This window comes from Aythya marila (genome assembly GCF_965140915.1).
Source record: "Aythya marila genome assembly, chromosome: 10".
Classification (NCBI taxonomy): domain Eukaryota; kingdom Metazoa; phylum Chordata; class Aves; order Anseriformes; family Anatidae; genus Aythya; species Aythya marila.
The window spans coordinates 6,201,468-6,220,247 of NC_139051.1; the positions used below are offsets into that span (position 1 = coordinate 6,201,468).

The following is an 18,780-nucleotide window of genomic DNA, read 5'->3' on the forward strand; positions in this document are numbered from 1 at the left end:
AAGAGGGAGCTGCTGGGTTCACGTGGCCGAGCAGGGCCTCCAGCCCCCCAGTAGAGAGGAGCAAGGGGCTTACCCCCAGTTTGGGTTTTAGACACGTCTTTCTCTCGAGACTAAGCAGCAGATTAATTAACAAAACCAACAAACCCCATGGGGATCTGGGCAGATGAAGGGTGGGGTTTACTTGTGGGTTAAGAACTTCCACATCCTGATTTTCCTTCCAACTGCTTTACCTGCCACAGGTGGCAAACCGGGGTTGTTTTATGTGAAATTAAATCCGTTTATTTTTATTTAGATGCTCCTGGCCCCTTTGATTGTTCTTTTTTTTTTTTTTTTTTATTTTGCCTTGGGGCAATTCTTGCAGCTGATAGCTCAACGTGTTTTGGAGAGAACCTGTCTCCTTCAGCCCGTGCAGCTTCCCAGCAGCAAGTAAGGTGAAAAATTGCTGCAATTAAACACTGCCCGAAGCCTTGCAGCATCCCCGCTTCCCTGCGCACAATGCTGCCTTTCACTGGGCTGTCTGGTTGAGGGCTGAGGAACATGCAGCCATAACGGGAGCTTTTGTAGCCTTAGTCACTGCAGGCAGCGTGGCTGCTGCTTTTATTTTTCAGAAGCAGAGAGAGCTGAGAATGCTGTCACACCTCCTGCGTGCTGTGCCCTCTCTTCTGCTGGTTTGGGACCCCGCTGGCTGCAGGGAGAGGAAGGTGCTGGCCCTGTCCCTGTCCCGGCAGCTGCTCCCTGTCCTCGCTCTGCCATTGATGTGCCTTTATACAGGGCAAGTTGAAGCTGATCTTCTTTCTTTGGGGAAAAAATTAAAACATCTGGGGTGTTTTGAGGAGACGGTCTTCCGAGCAAAGCCAAACTTCTTTTGTTTTGCTAAGGTTATTAACATAGGAAGAAATAGGATCCTAGGTTTTGTCAAAACGTATCTGTATAAACTGAGCAGGGCCTGAAATAACCTGACACTGCCCTTCTAAGAGATGGGTAAGAATGGGAATTTTCCTGGTAGGAGCCTTACAAAGCCCAGCTGCAGCTTGGTGCTACCCAGCACTTCGTGCAGGAGGAAAGGCAGGGGCTGAAGATGTTATTTGAAGTTATTCAAAGGTGGCTGGAGGAATTAGGGAACTATCTCAACCACAAGTTAAACTAAACTGCAGACTGATACAATGGGTCTCAGTGATGTGGTTTTAATTAGTATTCTTTGCATTAATGTCTGCGTGCATCTGCTGGGATCGGCGTGGTATTGATTCTTTGGTAATCATGCTGCAGGAATTTCCTTCAGACGGCATTGTTAGTCATGGCTGGGAGGGAGTGATTCATGCTGCAGCTTTCTGGGTGTCTGGATGACCTCTCAAAGTTTGTCTTCACTGTCAAATTAGCTCATATTATGGCTTGAGGGTTGCCCTTAAGTTGACTCCCTTCTGCACATAAAGCCCCTTATATGAGTGTGCTATCAACCCAAGCTAATCTGCTGCTGATTTGAGCTCGGGCACAAGCAAAGCTTGAGCTGCTGGCAGGATCTGTCTGTGATGGGGGGATTTTTGCCCACATGAGGGCTGCTCACCCTTCCCTGCTCCTCCAGGGTCCCTCTCTCCTCTCCAAAGCCCCTGCAGCAGCCGGCTGGGATGTTCCCAGGGCTCCTGCTACAAAAGCAATCCGGAGGGGCTCAGCTCACTGCAGCCCCAGGCCTGCTGAGCTGAGTTTGGGAGCAGTGGGACAGGGGTGAGGGTGATGAGCCAGCCGGGGGCGCAGAAGTTGTGGTTTTCCACCAGCTCAGCAGGTGGATTCAAAGGGCAGGCAGGACTGGCAGTGGGAGCTGGCAATGGCTGCGGTAGCTGTTCAGCTGCTCTTGCCCCAAATGAGTGGGTTTGGGGCTTGTCATGTGCATGGAAGGGGAGAAGAAAAACCCTAAAGCTGCTCCTTTCTGTCCTTACAGGCCATACAACTGGCTGAACCCTTGCAGTCTCTTTGATCGCTTTGTGCCTCAGCGTTAAGCCTTGCGTGTCCCTGCTTATGAGGACTCCGCCATCTCTCTGGGAGTCAAAACCTTGTTTAAAAGGGAAATTCAAGCGTGCTTTCTCCTGTGCACAGCTGTATACTTGCTGCATGGGCGATGTGCTCCCCCGGCCCCAGGCTTACTCAGCTGCTGCCATGCTTTTCATACCCAATCAAGTGTGCACGGGGCCTCCACGCCGGGGCTGTAAAGCCCTCCACAAACATGTGGGAAGAGGCTGGTGCCTATTCAGCGAGCTGCGGCCTAGGCAGCTATCTTTCGACAGATTAGCCAGAGGAATTTCTATTGCAGGGCTCGATTGTTCAGGGCCCTCGGCTCCCTTTTGTGCAGGAGCAGTGAAAAGTTGTGTTATGACAATGGTTGACAAAGTGTTTAATGAAAGCCGCGGTTGGCAGGGGCAGAACTTGGAGCCATCCTCCTCTTTCTCCCCCTGCCTGTCATCAGAAGGTGCAGAAACGCTTTTGACACAATCTTCCCCGCTGACAGATGGAGGGGTTTGATGTGCGGCTCGGAAGCCTCCACCTCCCCGAGCAGAACTCAGCCATCATCGGGGTGAGCCGCGACCAGGAGCCACCAGTCTGAGTCCTTTGTCTGCCGAGCCAGCCACACACCTCTGATCTCCAAGGCTGGCCAAGTTCCCAGCACAGAGCCAAAACTTGTCCATGAACTCCCCGTGTACCCTGAACACTGCTTGGAGGGCCAGGATCGGCATCTCGTGGGGCAGAGAGCTGGCTGATCCCCTCCTTGGCAAGCACGGCTCGCTGTGTGGCAGTGCTATGACTTTTGGGAAGTGGTGTAAAGGCAGGCCCTGTACCTGGTTACTTAACAAGGCTTTCCTTTGAGTCTCTGCCATGCTCAGTGATCCACAGTGCCATTTTCATAATGCCAAATAAAGACAAACCCTGCTTTCTTATTTAATTAGAGATTGGAATGGGTAAAACAGGTGGCAGAGGGCCCTTCCCATATTGATTTAACATGCTCTTGGTTCCTCGTCAGGGGCATCTTAGGGAAGTGACAAGAGGGGGGGAAAAACCCTACAGTCTGGGATTAGCCAATACAAGGAAGACTTGGTGCATGTAATGGGTAAATAAGTGCAAACACTTCTCATGCCATTAAATCAAAATATGCCTTAATTAAAAACCACAACATTACACCAGCTTCTATTCAAACTGGGGGGAGGGAAACAAGCTGACCACTAGGAACCATTCGAGCTGGTAGCTTCAAAGCGGTGCCCATCTGGTTCAGGAGAGCCCTGCTCTGGGATAGAAGTGGGCTCTGGGTTTCCAAGGCTCTTTGAAGAAGACACTAAAACACTGATGGCAGAGATTTGCTCAGTGAGAGCTGTTGCACTACTGCACATAGTGGGAGTAGTAGCAGTAGTGGAGTATCTGTCAGACTGGGGGCTACATAAGAAATAACACGCTCAGTGCTATAGCAGAGCAGAAGTGTGACCATTTCCAATGATGGCACAGCCATGCCCCAAGCTCAGCATCGCCATCCAGCCTGTGCTGTTGGGCTGCTTGGTGTGCAGAAGCTGATCTGGTGGGCACGTCGCAGCCCCTGCGGTGCTCCGTGCGCTGCCACGCATTTGGGACCCGTGCTTTGTGCTGGGGGAGCGCCGCGTGCACCCATGACCTCAAGTTTTGAGTTCCCTTCTGTATTTGCATTACTGGAACCCAACCAAGACTGAGCCCTCATTTCATCAGCATCGGGCAAACCGAGACAATACCTACCTCAATTTTATTTACAGTCTAAATAGACAAGACAGACAAAGGGTGGCTGTGGAAACAAAAGCTCTGGAGAGGTGATGTGACATGACCCGGTCACGCAGCAGGAGATTAAGAGAGCCAGGAGCAGACTGAGGTTTCCTGACTCCTGGTCCCAATGATCTATCTATCAGAGCACGTTAATTCTTTCTCCAATTTGCATGCTGTGGCTGGCATGCCAAATACTGTCTAGTGAGGGGATCTGGGTTCTGGGAAACGCGTCCCTTGCTTCCTAATGCTGCAGGCGACAAATTGCTGGGCATTTTAATGTGAGTTAAAATACAGCAAGTCTCAGAAATGGAGTAAACTGTTTATCTTGGTGTTTGTATTTTCAATTCCCCTGTTTATTTTGCACTGACACTATTTCTGTGTTTCATTTTCCCCACTGACTTTTTGAATGGCATATTCTATGTTTGGTGAGGACAGATAGAAATTGGAGTGCGTAGCAGGGGGCAAACTGAAGATTTGGGCATACAAGGTGGACTTCACCTGTATTTCTGTAGCAAGCACTGGAGAGTCTGTTGGAGCAGGCAAAATACTGCTGTGCTCTCTGAAAAGCTGCTTGTGCAATGGCTTTGATGTTCAAACTTCTCAAATAGCAACAACAATAATCAGAAAGTTGCTTTGGAAGATGTTAGACCATGGCCATGAAATCCTTTAATCTGCTAAGACTTTTGTTTTTTTCACTTTTGAGCTTTTGAAGGTCATGTCAGCATCACTCAGTGTTTGAGCATGGGCTAAGCCCGGGATCTGTTCCCTTTGACAAGTGTGCAGCTGATCAGTTTGGTGCCTGTGATCCTCAGTGCTTGGGTTGTGAAATAGCCTCTGAGCTTATTGTGGGGGAGTGTTTTGAGGATAAATATTTTCCCTTAAAAAATGCAAAGATTTGCAGCAATAGAAGGCATAGAAATACATTAAAACAGATGGATTCAGGCTAGCACCATGGCTGCATTTTCTCCCTTGCTATATGTCACTAATATTTCTGTGTCTGCTTAATTCCTACTGTGTTGAGCCTATAGGACATTACCTGTTATATTTTCTTTTTTCGCCTGTATATCAGACAGGACAAGCTCCAACCTGATTTTGCTGTGTGGTTTAAAAAAAATAGTAGTAATGTAATCTGTGGGCAAATTGCACTTTAATTCGTAATTGTGCTATGAATACGGACTTGGCTTTCAAACGCGCTCCGAGTTTAAACTGCAGTTTGACTTTTATTTAGACAAATGCCTTTGAGTTCATAGTGAAATGGATATCTGCTGTAGGCTGGTATTGATTTAAAGGTCTCTTGAGTGTTTTAAAAGACGGTAGGGGCTCATAGGACAGCATATTTTAAAACTAGATGCTTGGTTAGGTTTTACACTCCTATGTTGCTTTAGGCCTAGTTTCTGCTAAAGGAATCCTGCGCTGGTGATTTCTAGAGCTTTCTTTCACAGCAAATACTGGCCAAAAAAATGGTACATTTTGGGTAAGATGCAAGGTATTTCTGAAGTGATGGGGAACAGCTCATGCAGAGAACTACCGTGTGAAGGGGAATGCTTCGAGGACTTCCCATAAAACGAGTTGTAGAAGGGCAGGTGATCAATAACTGCTTTTTAGCTCGAAAGAGGCATTTATCACTTCCTGCTAAGCACACAAAGTTGGTGATCTTTCAAGTCTTGGCGCTTGCAAGTGTCGCTGTGGGCCTGAATTCCTCTTTGCGTTGCAGTAGGCCTGAATTTTCCTCCTTGGGGTGCAATGGAGCACATCGGGCAGGAGGCCCCTGCGCCATGGCAGCTGCCCTCTTTCCTCACCTCAGGCCCACCACGGCGGCCCTGTGGACTTGGGGCCTGTTCAAGCTCCAGGCCCGCTTTGGGTACCGCAGGCACAGCTTTATAACAGAGAAAATACACAAACCGGGGAAGGTTGGCCAGTTTTCCAGTCAGACTGGCTCGGTGGTTTGAATAAGCAGCTGAATGTTTGAGGGCTTATCTAAAATCAGGCCATGAATCTTTTGGGTCGTGTTCAGAGGTGCAATAAGAGGGTGTAACCTCCCTGCAGAGGAGACAGGAGGGTTGAGTTTTACCCAGGATAATATCCTAGAGCAGGGTGTGGAGCAGGATGAAATTAAAGAAGGTCCCCCTCACAATTTCCTCGCAACTCCTTGCGGTTGCTTTCCTTGCTACCGCCCATCAATTTGCCTCCTCCCTCTTTAGATTACACACTCACGGTAACATGCCAACACTGCATACATCACATTAATTAGGACACTTGTTAATTTCCGCATCATTAGTCACTTGGTCTTAATTGATCTGTGCTCTCCGGTAAGTCCCCAAGTGCAGGTTTGACCTGTGTGTGGTGTGCTGACAGGGTGCCTCTTGCAGGGCACTTGGCTGTTGCCGCAGAGCACAGCAAAGGTCTTGCTTTTGGTGTTGCTTTCTTGCCACTTTTACCATTATTTTGTCGGTTCGGCTCTCCCCAGCCATCCTTGCAGTGCGTTTTTTTCCAGAAGCCTGTTATATAGTTGATCTCCCATCAGGTTGTTTCTAGATAATACGACCTGTGCCTCAGCAAGGTGCTATAACCTGATTTAGACGTGGGCTGTCTGTAGTCCGTGGGTTGGAGGTGTTGAGGTACAAAACCTGTAGTACAGTGACCAGCTGAAAGCTGTTATCACTGATGCTGATGACATTGAGTGGCATACTAATGACAGCTTGTTAGAAAATGTAAAATATATTTATGTTGACACATAGGAAGCGTACCTACCTATATGTGTGTTTTGTTTGTATGTGATAACACAGTGGTACATAAAAACACCCTCTGTAATGATAGCTACAAAATACTTCGGATAAGCTTTTTTTGATTGTTTCAGTTCAGACTTCAATCTGTCAGGAAATATCCTATTCATCTGTAATTAGTTGTGTGGTTGTGAATAACCAATAGAAGGATGATAAAGTAATTGCTTAATATAAAGACAAATTAACACCACACTAATGCAAAAGAGCATAAAGCTTAGGGCAAGCTAAATAACATTCTGATCACAGAACTAAAGTAACTCATATTCAGTAGAAAAGTGCTGCCCTACTGTGTTTAAGTACTCTTAAAATAAAAAACCCCACAACCTACCAATTCCCAGTGCAATCGAGAATAATTGTGATGAGTGTGTTTTGCTGAGTACAGTGGCTGCGTGATGCTCATCCTGTTCTCTCTTACTTTAACAGAAACCTGAGCTACAACAAGTTGACGGAGATTGATCCTTCTGCCTTTGCAGAGCTCTTGAACCTGCAGGAAGTGTAAGTATTTAAGTGTAAGGCTTTAGCTTTATTTTGCAAGGGCAGCTTGTGGGACTGCAGGAAACTGTATATAGTTTCCCAAGATGATATCTGCCTTTAGCCAGTTTGACTGAGCACATCTGGCTTGGTGTGGAGTTTTTTCATATTGTACCTGTGCTGCTTTTTTAAAACTAATCAATTAACAAACACAACAACCAATTAAAGCAGCGTAGCTGTTATTGGAAATCATTGGTGTTTGCTTCCCTCTGTCTTGTGCAATGCTCTGAGGGAGCAGTTCAGCTAACACACCTGTACATACACACAAAGCTCCTTGCTGAAAGGATAACCCTGAAGCAAGGCAGAACAGCCTGGATTGTGATATCTGATGCCAACCTAACCCAAATCTCCCAGGAAACAAAGGTGTAGTGTAGTGGATAACAAAGCACTTAACTGTGTCTCCTCCTTTCTTAGACGTTTGTATTCCTTTTGGAACCAGGACAAATTCTGTCTGAAGTCTGCTAGGACAGCCTAAAAACAGCAGAGCTGTCTTCTGCTGTGGTGGGGGAAGAGGAGCCAGTGAAGGCTGGCTGGAACAGGTCCCCTGGCTGGTGGAAGGAAATCTTGCTTTGGGGAATGAATGGCAGGGTGTCCTGCCTCCTGACCTGCGTAAATGCTCAGCAGTTGTGCTCACAGGGCTGCTGTGCTTGTCAGCTATTTGCAGCAATTTCTGGAGCTCTGATTTTGGGTTCTGAAAAACGAAAGTGACTAAAATTGTAAGCGGTGGGTTGAGGTAATGAGCTCTCATTTGAATGTTGAATTGCTGGCATACTTGAGGTTTGGGCTGTGTTTGAAGAGCTACTGATGCCTCATGGGAAACTGAAAAAACATTTCCTTTCAGAAACAATGCTGTGCTCTGTGTATATCGTTCATTTTCTCTTGTCCTTTGTCTGTTTTCATTAAGTGTTGGCTCTGGGGCTTGCGGAGGGGCCAGATCCTGTGATCCTTAAATAGGCAAAGCAGTCTGCAGCAGTGGGAGCTCTGCCTGCCTAATGCCTGCCGGATTGGACTGTGGGGATTAATGCAATGGATCTCCACCTGCCTGATTGCGCGTGGCTCCCCTGCTTAAACAAACAGCAGGGACTTGCTGGGGATCGTGACAAAACGAGGAATATGCATGGGGAGTGAGCACAGTGCTCGGGTTCAGCTCGTTGTGATTGCCGCAGAGAGCAGGAGGGGAGGGAAAAGAAAGTGATGGAGGTGAGCAAACTGTTGCCTATGGGACCTGTCTTCTTTAAACTGCGGAAAGCCTTAAATTGCTCTGTGCTTAGAGAATAGAATCACAGCCCTGATCCCATGAGACTTTCGAGTTATCCTAACATGATTGTGGCTTAGCAATAGCTTTTATTTGTGGAAGTGCCTGCAGGTGTGTGACTGGGAGCACGAAGCCGGGAGATTTGTATGGCTTCTGGTAGGGAGCCCCCGTGCACAAAGTGCTGCACGCACTGAGGGCAGGGTGGGCTCTGCACTGAACATGCAAAACGTCAGGGTTTGGGGGAGGTAGGCAATGCAGCCTGAGGAGTGGTGGTGCGGATAACAGCAGCTTGCTGTTAGAGAGGCAGGGTAAGGGAAAAGGGAGGCAGTGGGTAAGTGGATAGGAGGGAGAGGGAGCAGTCAGATGGGAGACAGAAAGGGAGGCAGAGGTCTGGAGCAAAGCCTGGAAGGCAAGCTCTGGAAAGTGTGAGGGAGAAGCTCTATTAAAAGCCCTATCTACCAATCTTGGTTGCTTTTGAATAACAGCTAAACCACAGACCACTGAAATAAACTGCGTTTCACAAAGAGAACCACATCTGTACTTCCAGAGCATCTCTTTCTGAGTTTTTAAGCACTTTACAAACATTCATGAAATAAGCATCATGCTGTGGCATGTCTTGAGAGCAAGTCAGTGTTTTGCTGTGCGCGCTGTGCTGGGCAAACCAAGTCACCCTCAGGGAATGAGATTGCCCCAAATAATAGATGCATTGATAAGACCTGAAACCTCCCATGATGCTTCAAACATGGAGCCTCTGATTCCTAAGCGTTACAGATGGGGCTCAAAGCTCTGCGTGCGTGTGAATAATTAGTGCCATATATTTTGGAAACTTTTTGTTTGCAGACATTTTCACAAAATTCAGGGGAAAATGGAGATCTAAAGCTCACAGCTTATCTTGCATGCACTGTTTTGCTTTGCTAAGATTGTAATAAAGCAAATAGTACATAGGCAACTGGCTTTTTTGATCGTTTTTAGAAGCTTTTTTTTTTTCCTTTAACTCTCACTTTGTGCAGGAGGCAATTCAGTAGCTCAAAGTGATACAAACCCCAGGATCCCATATACTCAGGAATACGTAGCTGTGTGCTGGTGAAAGCTCAGGTAGAAGAGGCTTCAGCAGGATGTTACCTCCCTCATACAGGACACCTGTAGTTTCTCCCGTGTCCCTTCCATGGTTCCCTTTTAAAGACGCCCCAATCTTGTGCCTTGGCTGCAATTATAGGAGGGGGATGTTACTGTGGGGCAGCCCTTTTGTCCTTTGTGGGGTTTTCTCAGGTCATATGGGATCCATGAGAGTGATGGTTACAGGGCTCTCAGGTTTTCCAAGCTCATTTTGTGACAAAGAGGTAGTAACTGTGCTAAAATTCCTCTACAAACAACTCACCTTTTATTTTCTAAAGTGCCTTTCACTGAAAGCTCTGGAGAGCTGTGCTATTTTTGAGCAGGCTCCATTTCAGCCCGACAGCAGCCTGGCAACCGGGCTAAATATTTTATACAGGTGGTCCCCTCCTGCCTTCCCTTGCCATTCAGGGGCAGCAGGTTTGTGTCCTCAAAGGAGAAAGGAGAACGTTTAATTTTGTTGAGCTTGGTTGTTCTGTTCTTTGTTTTTACTATTTTGTTGCCCTTCCATGGGGGAAGGGGAAAGAGGAAAGGGAAATCCCAGAGAAATTCAGAGCTTGGCTGTCTCCTCTGCATCAGCAACTGGTGACTGTAAGCCAAGAGAAAATGAGGTGGGAGAGCTGCTTTCTGACTGCACTGTTTAACCGAGAAAGACCTGATAGGACACTGATAGTTGAAAGATCACACTTACGTCAGAGGAGGGTTTGGACACTTGTTAGATACTGGTTGGTGTTAGAGCTGCACAACCAGAGCTGGCCCAGGCTGTGGAGCCTTGGGCTGTGGGCCCAGTTCTCCTTTCCCTCGTGTGGCTTTCAGAAAGAAGATGCTGGGCTGGATGTTAATGTAAAATATGCGTCTCAATGCTTTTTCCAGCCTGCTTTGCACTGTCAAAAGCTCTAGACCTTTCTGTGGTATCAGTAACAATGAGCTTTTAGTTGCGAAGTAGAGCTCCTTGCTGTATTGCAGTGCCTCCAGCTCTTTTCCCTTATGTTTTAAGGTAGGGTTATAATGTCAGAGGCAGAGCTGAGGCTGAGAAAAGCTTTTATCCCAGCACTACCTGGAACTCCTCATGAAATCAAATACAGCTCCTGCTCGCGGAGGAGTCAGGAGGAAGTTCTGCCATAGATGCATCACTGCCCTCTCCCACCCGCCAAAGATATTTTTCAAGTGCCAAAAAAATATCCCCAAACAAGACCAGAATTTAGGATTGCCCCAACTCATGCCCGGGGTTTAGCACCCCTCAGCTGCACCACATTCCTCCGCTCTTGCTTTGTGTTTGGATGCATCTGGATGTGATTTTTCAGGATTTCCTGGGAAGGGGTGGCTGGGGAGCATGGCCTGCGAGTGTCGGGGTGCTTTTGAGCCTCGCCTGTGGAGGGGAAGGGAATAGTTTTAAGAGAAGCAGAGGGCAGAGACATGGCAAGGCCCTGCTGATCAGCACAGCTGGGGGCCCGGAGAGCTGCCACCCTGCCCGGCTCGGCCTCGCAGGGGCTTGGGTTTAATGGATTCAGCATGTGGAGGTGGGGGGGCAGCAGGATGGCTAAGAAATTAGGTAATTTTCAAGCAGCCAGACAAGCAACTGTTACAGTAATTAATTGACTAATTCACCGTACAAACAAGGGCTCTTTAAACCAAGGAAGAGCCGGTCACATGGCGAGGATCTGTTTTCAGTCAGAAAAACACTTCAAACATTAGGCCATTGAGGGGGGACATTTTCGTAACCACGTTTCCAGGAGTGGGGCCAGTCTGCAATTGCTATTAGTCCTGTGGGGCCGCTGGGGGCTGGCTGGAGCAGGTCACCTGGGTTTGGTGGCCTTTTGGTGCCCAGTGCCAGTTTTTGCATGTTTGTGGCCAGTTCTGTGGGGCTGCTCCTTGTGGGATTTCCAGAGCCAGGCCTGGCGCAGGGAGGAGGTGGTGCGGCCTGAGGGCCGCCATGTCACCCCTGAGGGCCGCCATGTCGCCCCCGCGGCCTGGCCGGGCATGGAGTTGGTGGTGGGAGGGGATGCAAAGTCTGGCTTGGTTAAAGAAGGTGTTGTGGGAACGGTTGTGGAAGCTCTCATTTAGTTATTAAAGAGTTGGAATGAAGATGTGAAACTCAGATGCAGATAAACCCCTTGAGATGGAGACCTCTGCCAAAAAGCTGGTGTTCCCGGTGGGTCAGTGAAGACAGATGCCCAGCTCATGCACACCTCCTTGTAGGCTTCTTGCTTAAACAATTAATTTCTTCTTGTTGCAGGAGACTGAACAATAACGAGCTGACCACCATTCCCTCCCTGGGACCTGCATCTTCCAGTGTCCGTGCCCTCCACCTGTGAGTTGCTGTGGCCTCATTACTTTTGTCTTTCTGCTGCTGTTTGTGGGGTGGATGTAACTGCTACTCAGAGTTTCGTGTCACACCCGCTTCTGCTAGCTCTTCAGATTTTGCTATCAGGCTTGATACCTTAATTAAGAAACATCTGGAGTTGAGATTTGTGAGATCGTGTATGATAAACGTGCTGTTCTAATACAGCGTGTACGCGCAGGGCACAAGATAATGCTTGCAGGCTGATTAGAAATCTGCAAACTCTAGTGCAGATCATTTCTCTGATACTTAATTTTATGGAGTGATCCAAAGTAGGCAACCATAATGTCCGTCTGTCAGCACAGCCAAGTCTGTGTAAATGTCTCTAGAGTTTTAAAAGTCACTTCGGTGCCAGTCTGGGTTTCTGCATCTGGCTGGAGTGGAGCTGTCCGGGATTTAGCAAATTTTAATTGATTTGAAATATCACCTTTTGGCCTGCATGTCAGCAGAACCCCAATGAAAAATGATTATAGCTGTGATTAATATGAAGGGTCCATTGGATGGTGTCCTGTCACAGATAAATACGGTGGGCAGTGCTTCCACACAGCCTGTGGAAATGTCAGGATGGGCAGCCATGGAAATAGTTACAGAATAAGATGCTCCTAGCAGAAATGCACATTGAAGTTGCACATTGTCATTATTGCATTCCTGCTGATGGAGGAAGGCAGAAACTCTTTAATGGTTTTGTTATTTTTGTGATTGTACTCGTTTGTCTCACTAACACTTCATCCCTTGCCTAACCATTGAAAACTTATAGTCAGTGGTAACTTTTGTCACTGAATTCCACAGGTTAGTCACGTACTGAGTAAAAATATTTTGTTATTCTTCGTTGTCTGACTTTGGATTTCAACCATTGTCTCATACTTGTACTGTTAAAGGAGTATATAATTTTACCTTTTCTTTATTGATTTTTCTTTTTTTTCTTTTGGCGCTGTTCTGGTTATTTCTTTTCTCTTAAAGCCAGAGAGTATTCATGTCTTAATCTTTCAGGGAACTTATTCCAGACCCATTTTTATGGTCTCTTTCAACTTTTTTTCTTTGAGAGAGAGAGTGATTGGTGATTGCAAGGCTAGGTCTGCAGAAACTTTGAAGTTGCTAACTTCAGTAGTGTAGGTGCCTGCAGAAGTGTTAGACACCTGAGAACCCTTGTACATCTGCCACCAAGGATCTCAGGTTGGGGACACTGCCGAAGGGAATAAAGACATAAGATCAGACTTCTTAGTACCTTAAGAGTGTGGATTTCTAAAATTATTTTTGCATGTGTCTGCTTGTAATGCACACCAAGAAGGAATTTTGCTGAGGTATGCGTGATACCTCCCAAGTTCCTGGGAAGGGGAAGTGCTTATAGCTAATATGGCATCCTGCAAAGAGCCTGAGCAGTTCGAGCGATGTCTTCCATTGTGCATGGCCTCGAAGCATCCAGCTGCAGGCAGGTGTCCTGCCCCTTTGTAGCTGCAGTGGTTGGGCACCTCCTCATAGTGGAAAGTGCCAGTGTGCCCTCATGACTTGAAAGGCTCTGAATTACTCCAAGATAACCTTGATCAGTTGGCTAGAAGTACATTCCTATTACTTAAATCAAGGACAGAATTGACTGAAATGAATTGGCACCATTCCTGCTTTTCCATTAGGCAGTGTTAAAATATGCAAAGCAGAAGAACTCCTTCATTCCCTTAATTCAGTTTAAGGATCTGAGCTTAAAGTTGGCATCCATCTCTCTCTCCTGGCATGAAGCAAGTTTTGCTTTCATTTGAGATATGATGCCTTTGATCTGGTTCTTGGGCATGGTGTGTTCCTACAGAGCTTACAAAGAGCCAAAGTATTCCTGTGCTATCAGCAGCACTGAATCTAGCGAGTGTCTTTCAGTTTAATTGGTACGTAACCACTCCACCTCCTGGGTGGAGGGGTGGCTTGTGTCTCAGCAGTTATCAGACCTGTCGAATGTGTCGCATGCAGTTGGTGTGAAACCAACTTGTTTGATTCCTGCCTCCTGCCGCAGCCTCTCCGTGCTCGTGTGACCGCATGTGAAGCCTGCGTTCGTGATCTGGGGGCTGCTGGCTGCGGCGCCGTGCAGTAACTCCCTCCAAGCAGGGTCCCTTGTTGAGGCACCGTCCCCTGACATGAGGCCATCTGCTTGCCACTTGAGCTGAGCTCACCGAATTGCTGCATAACCCAGTGTGCAATGGCTCAGCTCATGCGCTGGGATTCCAAAACTTCAGAGACCTGATTTATGGATGGAAAGCTCGCATACAATTTGCCATCCAGGATATAGTTTTTAGGCCCTTCAAAACGCCTTTTCTTTCTCACGAAGTCTATAAATGATCTAATTTTCACAAGCCCCTGTTGTTATTTTTGCTATTAATTTAGCCTTTGGCAAAGGACCAAATTGTTAGAGCTTTGCCTTTTTATTCCTGAAACGAAATAAGCGGTTGGAAAGGAGTAACACTGACTGGTGGAAGGCAGCAGATTTACGTCTCCTCTGAAATTTCAGAGTGGTACAGAAGGAAGGAGAAGGTACAAAGCCAAATGATAAAAGGACGGTACTCTAAAAGACCTGCTCAGTATCACTTTCCAGAAATCTGTATTGCTTTCCTCAGCTGCTACCCATAAATAACTCTGATAGTGGGATTTGTAATGCTGCTGTCATACCTTAGCAAGAAGGATCTCTTGTTTAGCTTATTTCAGAGAATGCCATGCTTTTTTTTACCCCTGCGTTTCCTTTTATTTTTTATCAGAGGTAAGAATCTGAAAGGTGTTTTAAAATACCTGCTTTAATTGATGTTGCTGACTAACTTGCATCGGAATGATTTGCTGAGGAAGTGAGGCTTTCTCCATCTCTGAGAGTCTTTAAATCAATTGGATGGCTTCCTAAAAGATGGCCCTTTGGTTCAACTCCAGGTTAATGGGCTCGGTACGCAAAGCGTTGGGGAAAGTTCTCTGGCCTGGTGTGATGTAAGGAATCGGATTATATGATCATACTGGTTCTTTCTGGCCTTCACATCCATGAAGTAATAATTGGGGAGGTTGCCAAACCAAACCCAGGGTGAAGACTCATAATGAGGACTGTGTACTGAGCAATTGGTTTATGTTTGAGTATATAGTGTTACAGTGTATTCTTACTGCTAAAGAAAAATAAATACGTTTCCTTTTTTTTTTTCAGTGTTTATAAATGTGTGAAGTGTGTTTACCTCACAAACCTCTGAAGTAGGTTTTGTATATTGCATGTGGTTAAGTATTTCCAAAGGGCTGTGAATGTATTATAAAAGCAGTGGTTGTGTATTTGTCACTCAAAACGGTCCTTGTGAATGAGTTGCTTCTTTTCCAGCTCTTCCTAAGCTGGGGAAGAGACTTTCAGTCCTCTTGATGCTGGGAGAAAGAAATCTGCATGCTGCCAAACTCAAATTTAAGTTTTTTTCAACGAGCTTGGTCCCTTTGCATTACCTGTTTTAGGGATCCCTGTACCTCCAGATTTGCTTGACCTCGTGTTGTGGACCGTGGGCTGGTTATGCATATGCAAGCATGTGGGAATCTGTAGGGGAGAGCATTCTCAAGCCTCACTGCAAACCTTTGGATGTTTCAGGCTGCAGATGGATGCAAGGATAACATATGCATCAAACATGCTATGCCTTAACGTACTGCCATGAAGTTTAATTCGGCTTAATTATTCCTTGAAGAGTCAGTTTGCCTCGCATGTTGAAAATACTGCCAAAGTCGTTCATCTCAACGAGAGCAAACATAAGGGACTTGATAAGGCTTTTAATAGAACAGGAGGGAAAAATAATCTATGTACTGGTTACCAAATAAAGACAGACATTAAATGCAAACATCTGTTAGTGCAAACAAAAGCCAGGAAATTCAGCTGGGAGGGGGAGAGACTGTGAATCTGGATTCATTCCGAAATTACATCGGAGTAGCTGAGAGGAGAATCTTGCCTGAAATTCCCACAGCATTTGTAATTTAGCTACAGTTCCTAGACTTGGACGTTTGGGAGTTGATGGCAGGATGTTTTCACTGACATGCACTTGGCTGAGGATTTCCCTTCCAAATGTTCTGCTGCAGCTCAAGTGTGTTAACTCTGTAGGCTCTTGAGAGGACTTTTCTCAAGCTGTGACCTGATTTGGGGGGGGGAGAAGAGGATGGATGAAATCATTTCTTTAAAGCAGATCTGAATCTAATTATTGTCTTCAACTTCCCGGCCAGCTTGAGTGGAGAGCCTCTAACCTTGATCATGTGGAGGACGAGAGGAGGAGCTGAGCCGTGATCAGGGCTGGAGGGCTTTTGGGGCGGCTTCAGGGGGCAATGGGGGCAGATCCGAGCAAGTGTGGTAAACAGCGAGGAATTGGCTGGCGAGGAATTAAGGAAGTTAACAGATTAAACACTTAAAAATAACTTTCGTTTCTTTCACTGCAAGTCTTTTAAGCCCCCAACCATTTAGGAACAAAAGGGATGGTGACCCACGGCAGTCGCTGCGTGTAAGCAACAGCCAAAGCTGTCTGAGGTGCGCCGGCCCCATGATCTCGCTGTGAATAAACACAGATAACAGGGAACTTGGAGCAAGGATTTTTTTTTGGAGCAAAAGAGTGTGAAATAGGATTAGCTGATTCACAGAAGATGCAGCAACGCTCTGTGCCTATTTACTGGGGAAAGCGAAATCAATAGGACCACTCTGCTGCCAAACTGAGCATAAAAGTCTCTTGAAGAAAATCAATCTTCCTTACAGGCTCATTAATGTAAAGATCAATTCACATTAAACTGTAATTAAACAGAGAGGGCTAATAGGAGAAGGGTAAATGATCTACTGTGCCACAGGCAAAATAGATCACATAAAACTGAGAACTAAATACGTGGAGAGTTGGGATCTGGGAGCGGCAGGGAACATGCGAGGTGTGTTGGAAGGGACTGGGGGGTGTTGGGGGGCGCCGCGTTGTGTTCCTTCTGGATGCCCAGCCAAAGAGCAGTAACTCCTGGATCAGGAGCAGTGTTTCTGCTTGTACCGCACAGTTTGTAAGAGCTTTTTGTCTGAAGTGTTGGGATTTCACTGTACTTCTTGGTTGAATTAGTTAAACTTCTAACATGAGCCTTTTTTTTTGCTTGACTTTAGCTTTAATTTTCATTGCATCTCGTTCGCACTTCGTACCGGATGAGTTGATGAGCCGTGGGGATCCCTAACGTGGCAAAATTGGGACCATACACTTAGCTGATCTTCCTCCTGGAGCTGTTGACTTTTGTTTTCTTAGAGAATGCCTGGGGAAGCAACTGTTAGGTTCATGCTGTTATGCTGCTTCTCTGATGTTGTCTGGGGTTTGCAGAGCCTTTCTGAAGACCCCTGTGGTCCATTAGACTCCCTGAGCTGCTGTTTTGCTTTCATCCAAGACAAGAGTGTCCTGCTCCGTTAGCTGAAACGGTGCTCGGTCACTGCACTCCCCCCATCAGAGCCAAGTGTGATTTTGGTTTTCAAGTTAGATAGTGAAGACTTGGCTGAGTACCAGGAGATCTGCTGCTTCGATTCCTGACTGCTGCTTCGATTCCTGACTGCTCAAGGTAGCCCTTATAGAAAAGGGCTTGAAACTGCAGCATCAATTCTGTTTATAGAGTACAGCTCAGGTCTGAGCTGGTCCATACATGAGATGTGAGGTCTCTCGCATGTAAGCGTCAGTGTAGGTGGTGTTGAAAATTGGAAGGTTTGGGCTGAAGTGAGGAATTGAGGCCGGAGCAAACGCAGCCGTATAGATGCAGCCTGAGCCCGGTTGTGGCCTGGGATCCTGCTGTGCTAATTGCTGTACAAACACAACAACTGCCGTGACCCCCAGGAGACTTAGTCTGCAAGTCATCTTTGCTGGAGTAAGAAAAGGATGATCTAAGAATTCGAAATAAGGAGAATACTCTGTTAATTCCATCTGGGTCGCAGCAAGTGGTTTTGTACTCATAAGCACAAACTGCAGATGAGTCAGATGCAGCCGTGTGCGGGGTCCAGTTGATGTCAGCAGGCTCTGCCTGTGTGCAGGACAGGGCTCGGGCAGCCCAGAAAACCATGCTGCCTGCCCTGACACACGGTGTCTCGCACACAGAAAGCTTTCCCTGGTAAGTAAGGCAAGGTGGTGTATGCAGATCGAGATCCAGCAGTGGGAGCAGACATAGCTCACTCTCCTGGAGCCCCCCAGCCTCTGCTTGCTTCAGTTTTCAGTCAGTGTAATGTCTGCAGGGACCAGTTCTCCAGTGTTTATTCAGGCAGCTCTCAGAGGCTGGAGGGAGATTTCATCCCGAGGTTTTGGGCTGTGCTGCCCAGCTGCTGTTTTCAAGTATGACCATATCGATGTGGAGAGGTGAACAGAAAGAATGCGACAGGCAGGATGTTCAGGGTGCAAGCAACACACAGGCATAAGATACTCGTAAACCTACCTCGCGTGTTTGCTTTGCTCAGAGTTCATGGCAAGGCTCTGGTGTGTAAAGTCCGCTGGATTTTGAGGCCAAAGACTGCAAGAGCCTTTCCCAGTGGAGGAAATTCTCATTAATCACGTGCTCCCATGCACCAGGAGAGACACTGTTTTGACTTCTTGTTTGGGCTGTTGGAACTGTTCTAATCATTTGCATCTCCTCTGCAAGCTTTCACATATAATGTGAGCACATGGAAACAGCGAAGGATCTGAGGCTATTCCAGGGAAATGAGTAATCACTTCTGCTAGAAAAGCAGCAGAAATGAAACACGCGGTCCTCAGACTTGATAAAAGATCATCAGAATGCAGTCTGTGCAGATACAGAGCAGTGGGAACATTAGCCAGAGGAAAAAGATAGTGAAAGTTGGTGGCAGCTCTTGGAATAGCAGTTACCCCTTGAGGCTACTTTATTTTGTCTTCACTAGTGAGCTTAACTCTCATGTGCAGCCATGGCAGCTTCTCCTGCAGATGGAGAATTGTCTGTGTGCTGCTTAGCTGGCCGTGCTGGGTGAGGATTTGTTCTGCAGGAAGGGGATGGATGACCCAAATGGTCCTTTG

At 46.8% G+C, this 18,780-nt stretch overlaps 1 protein-coding gene across 1 annotated transcript in view; it reads left to right on the forward strand.

Moving 5' to 3' along the window:
* LRIG1 (leucine rich repeats and immunoglobulin like domains 1) overlaps positions 1-18,780 on the forward strand; it is an 87,057-nt gene that overhangs the window by 24,424 nt on the left and 43,853 nt on the right. Inside the window, exons 2-3 of the mRNA XM_082768129.1 lie at positions 6,975-7,046; positions 11,687-11,761. Coding sequence (XP_082624255.1) covers positions 6,975-7,046; positions 11,687-11,761 — 147 coding nt within the window. The remainder of the gene's footprint in view (positions 1-6,974; positions 7,047-11,686; positions 11,762-18,780) is intronic.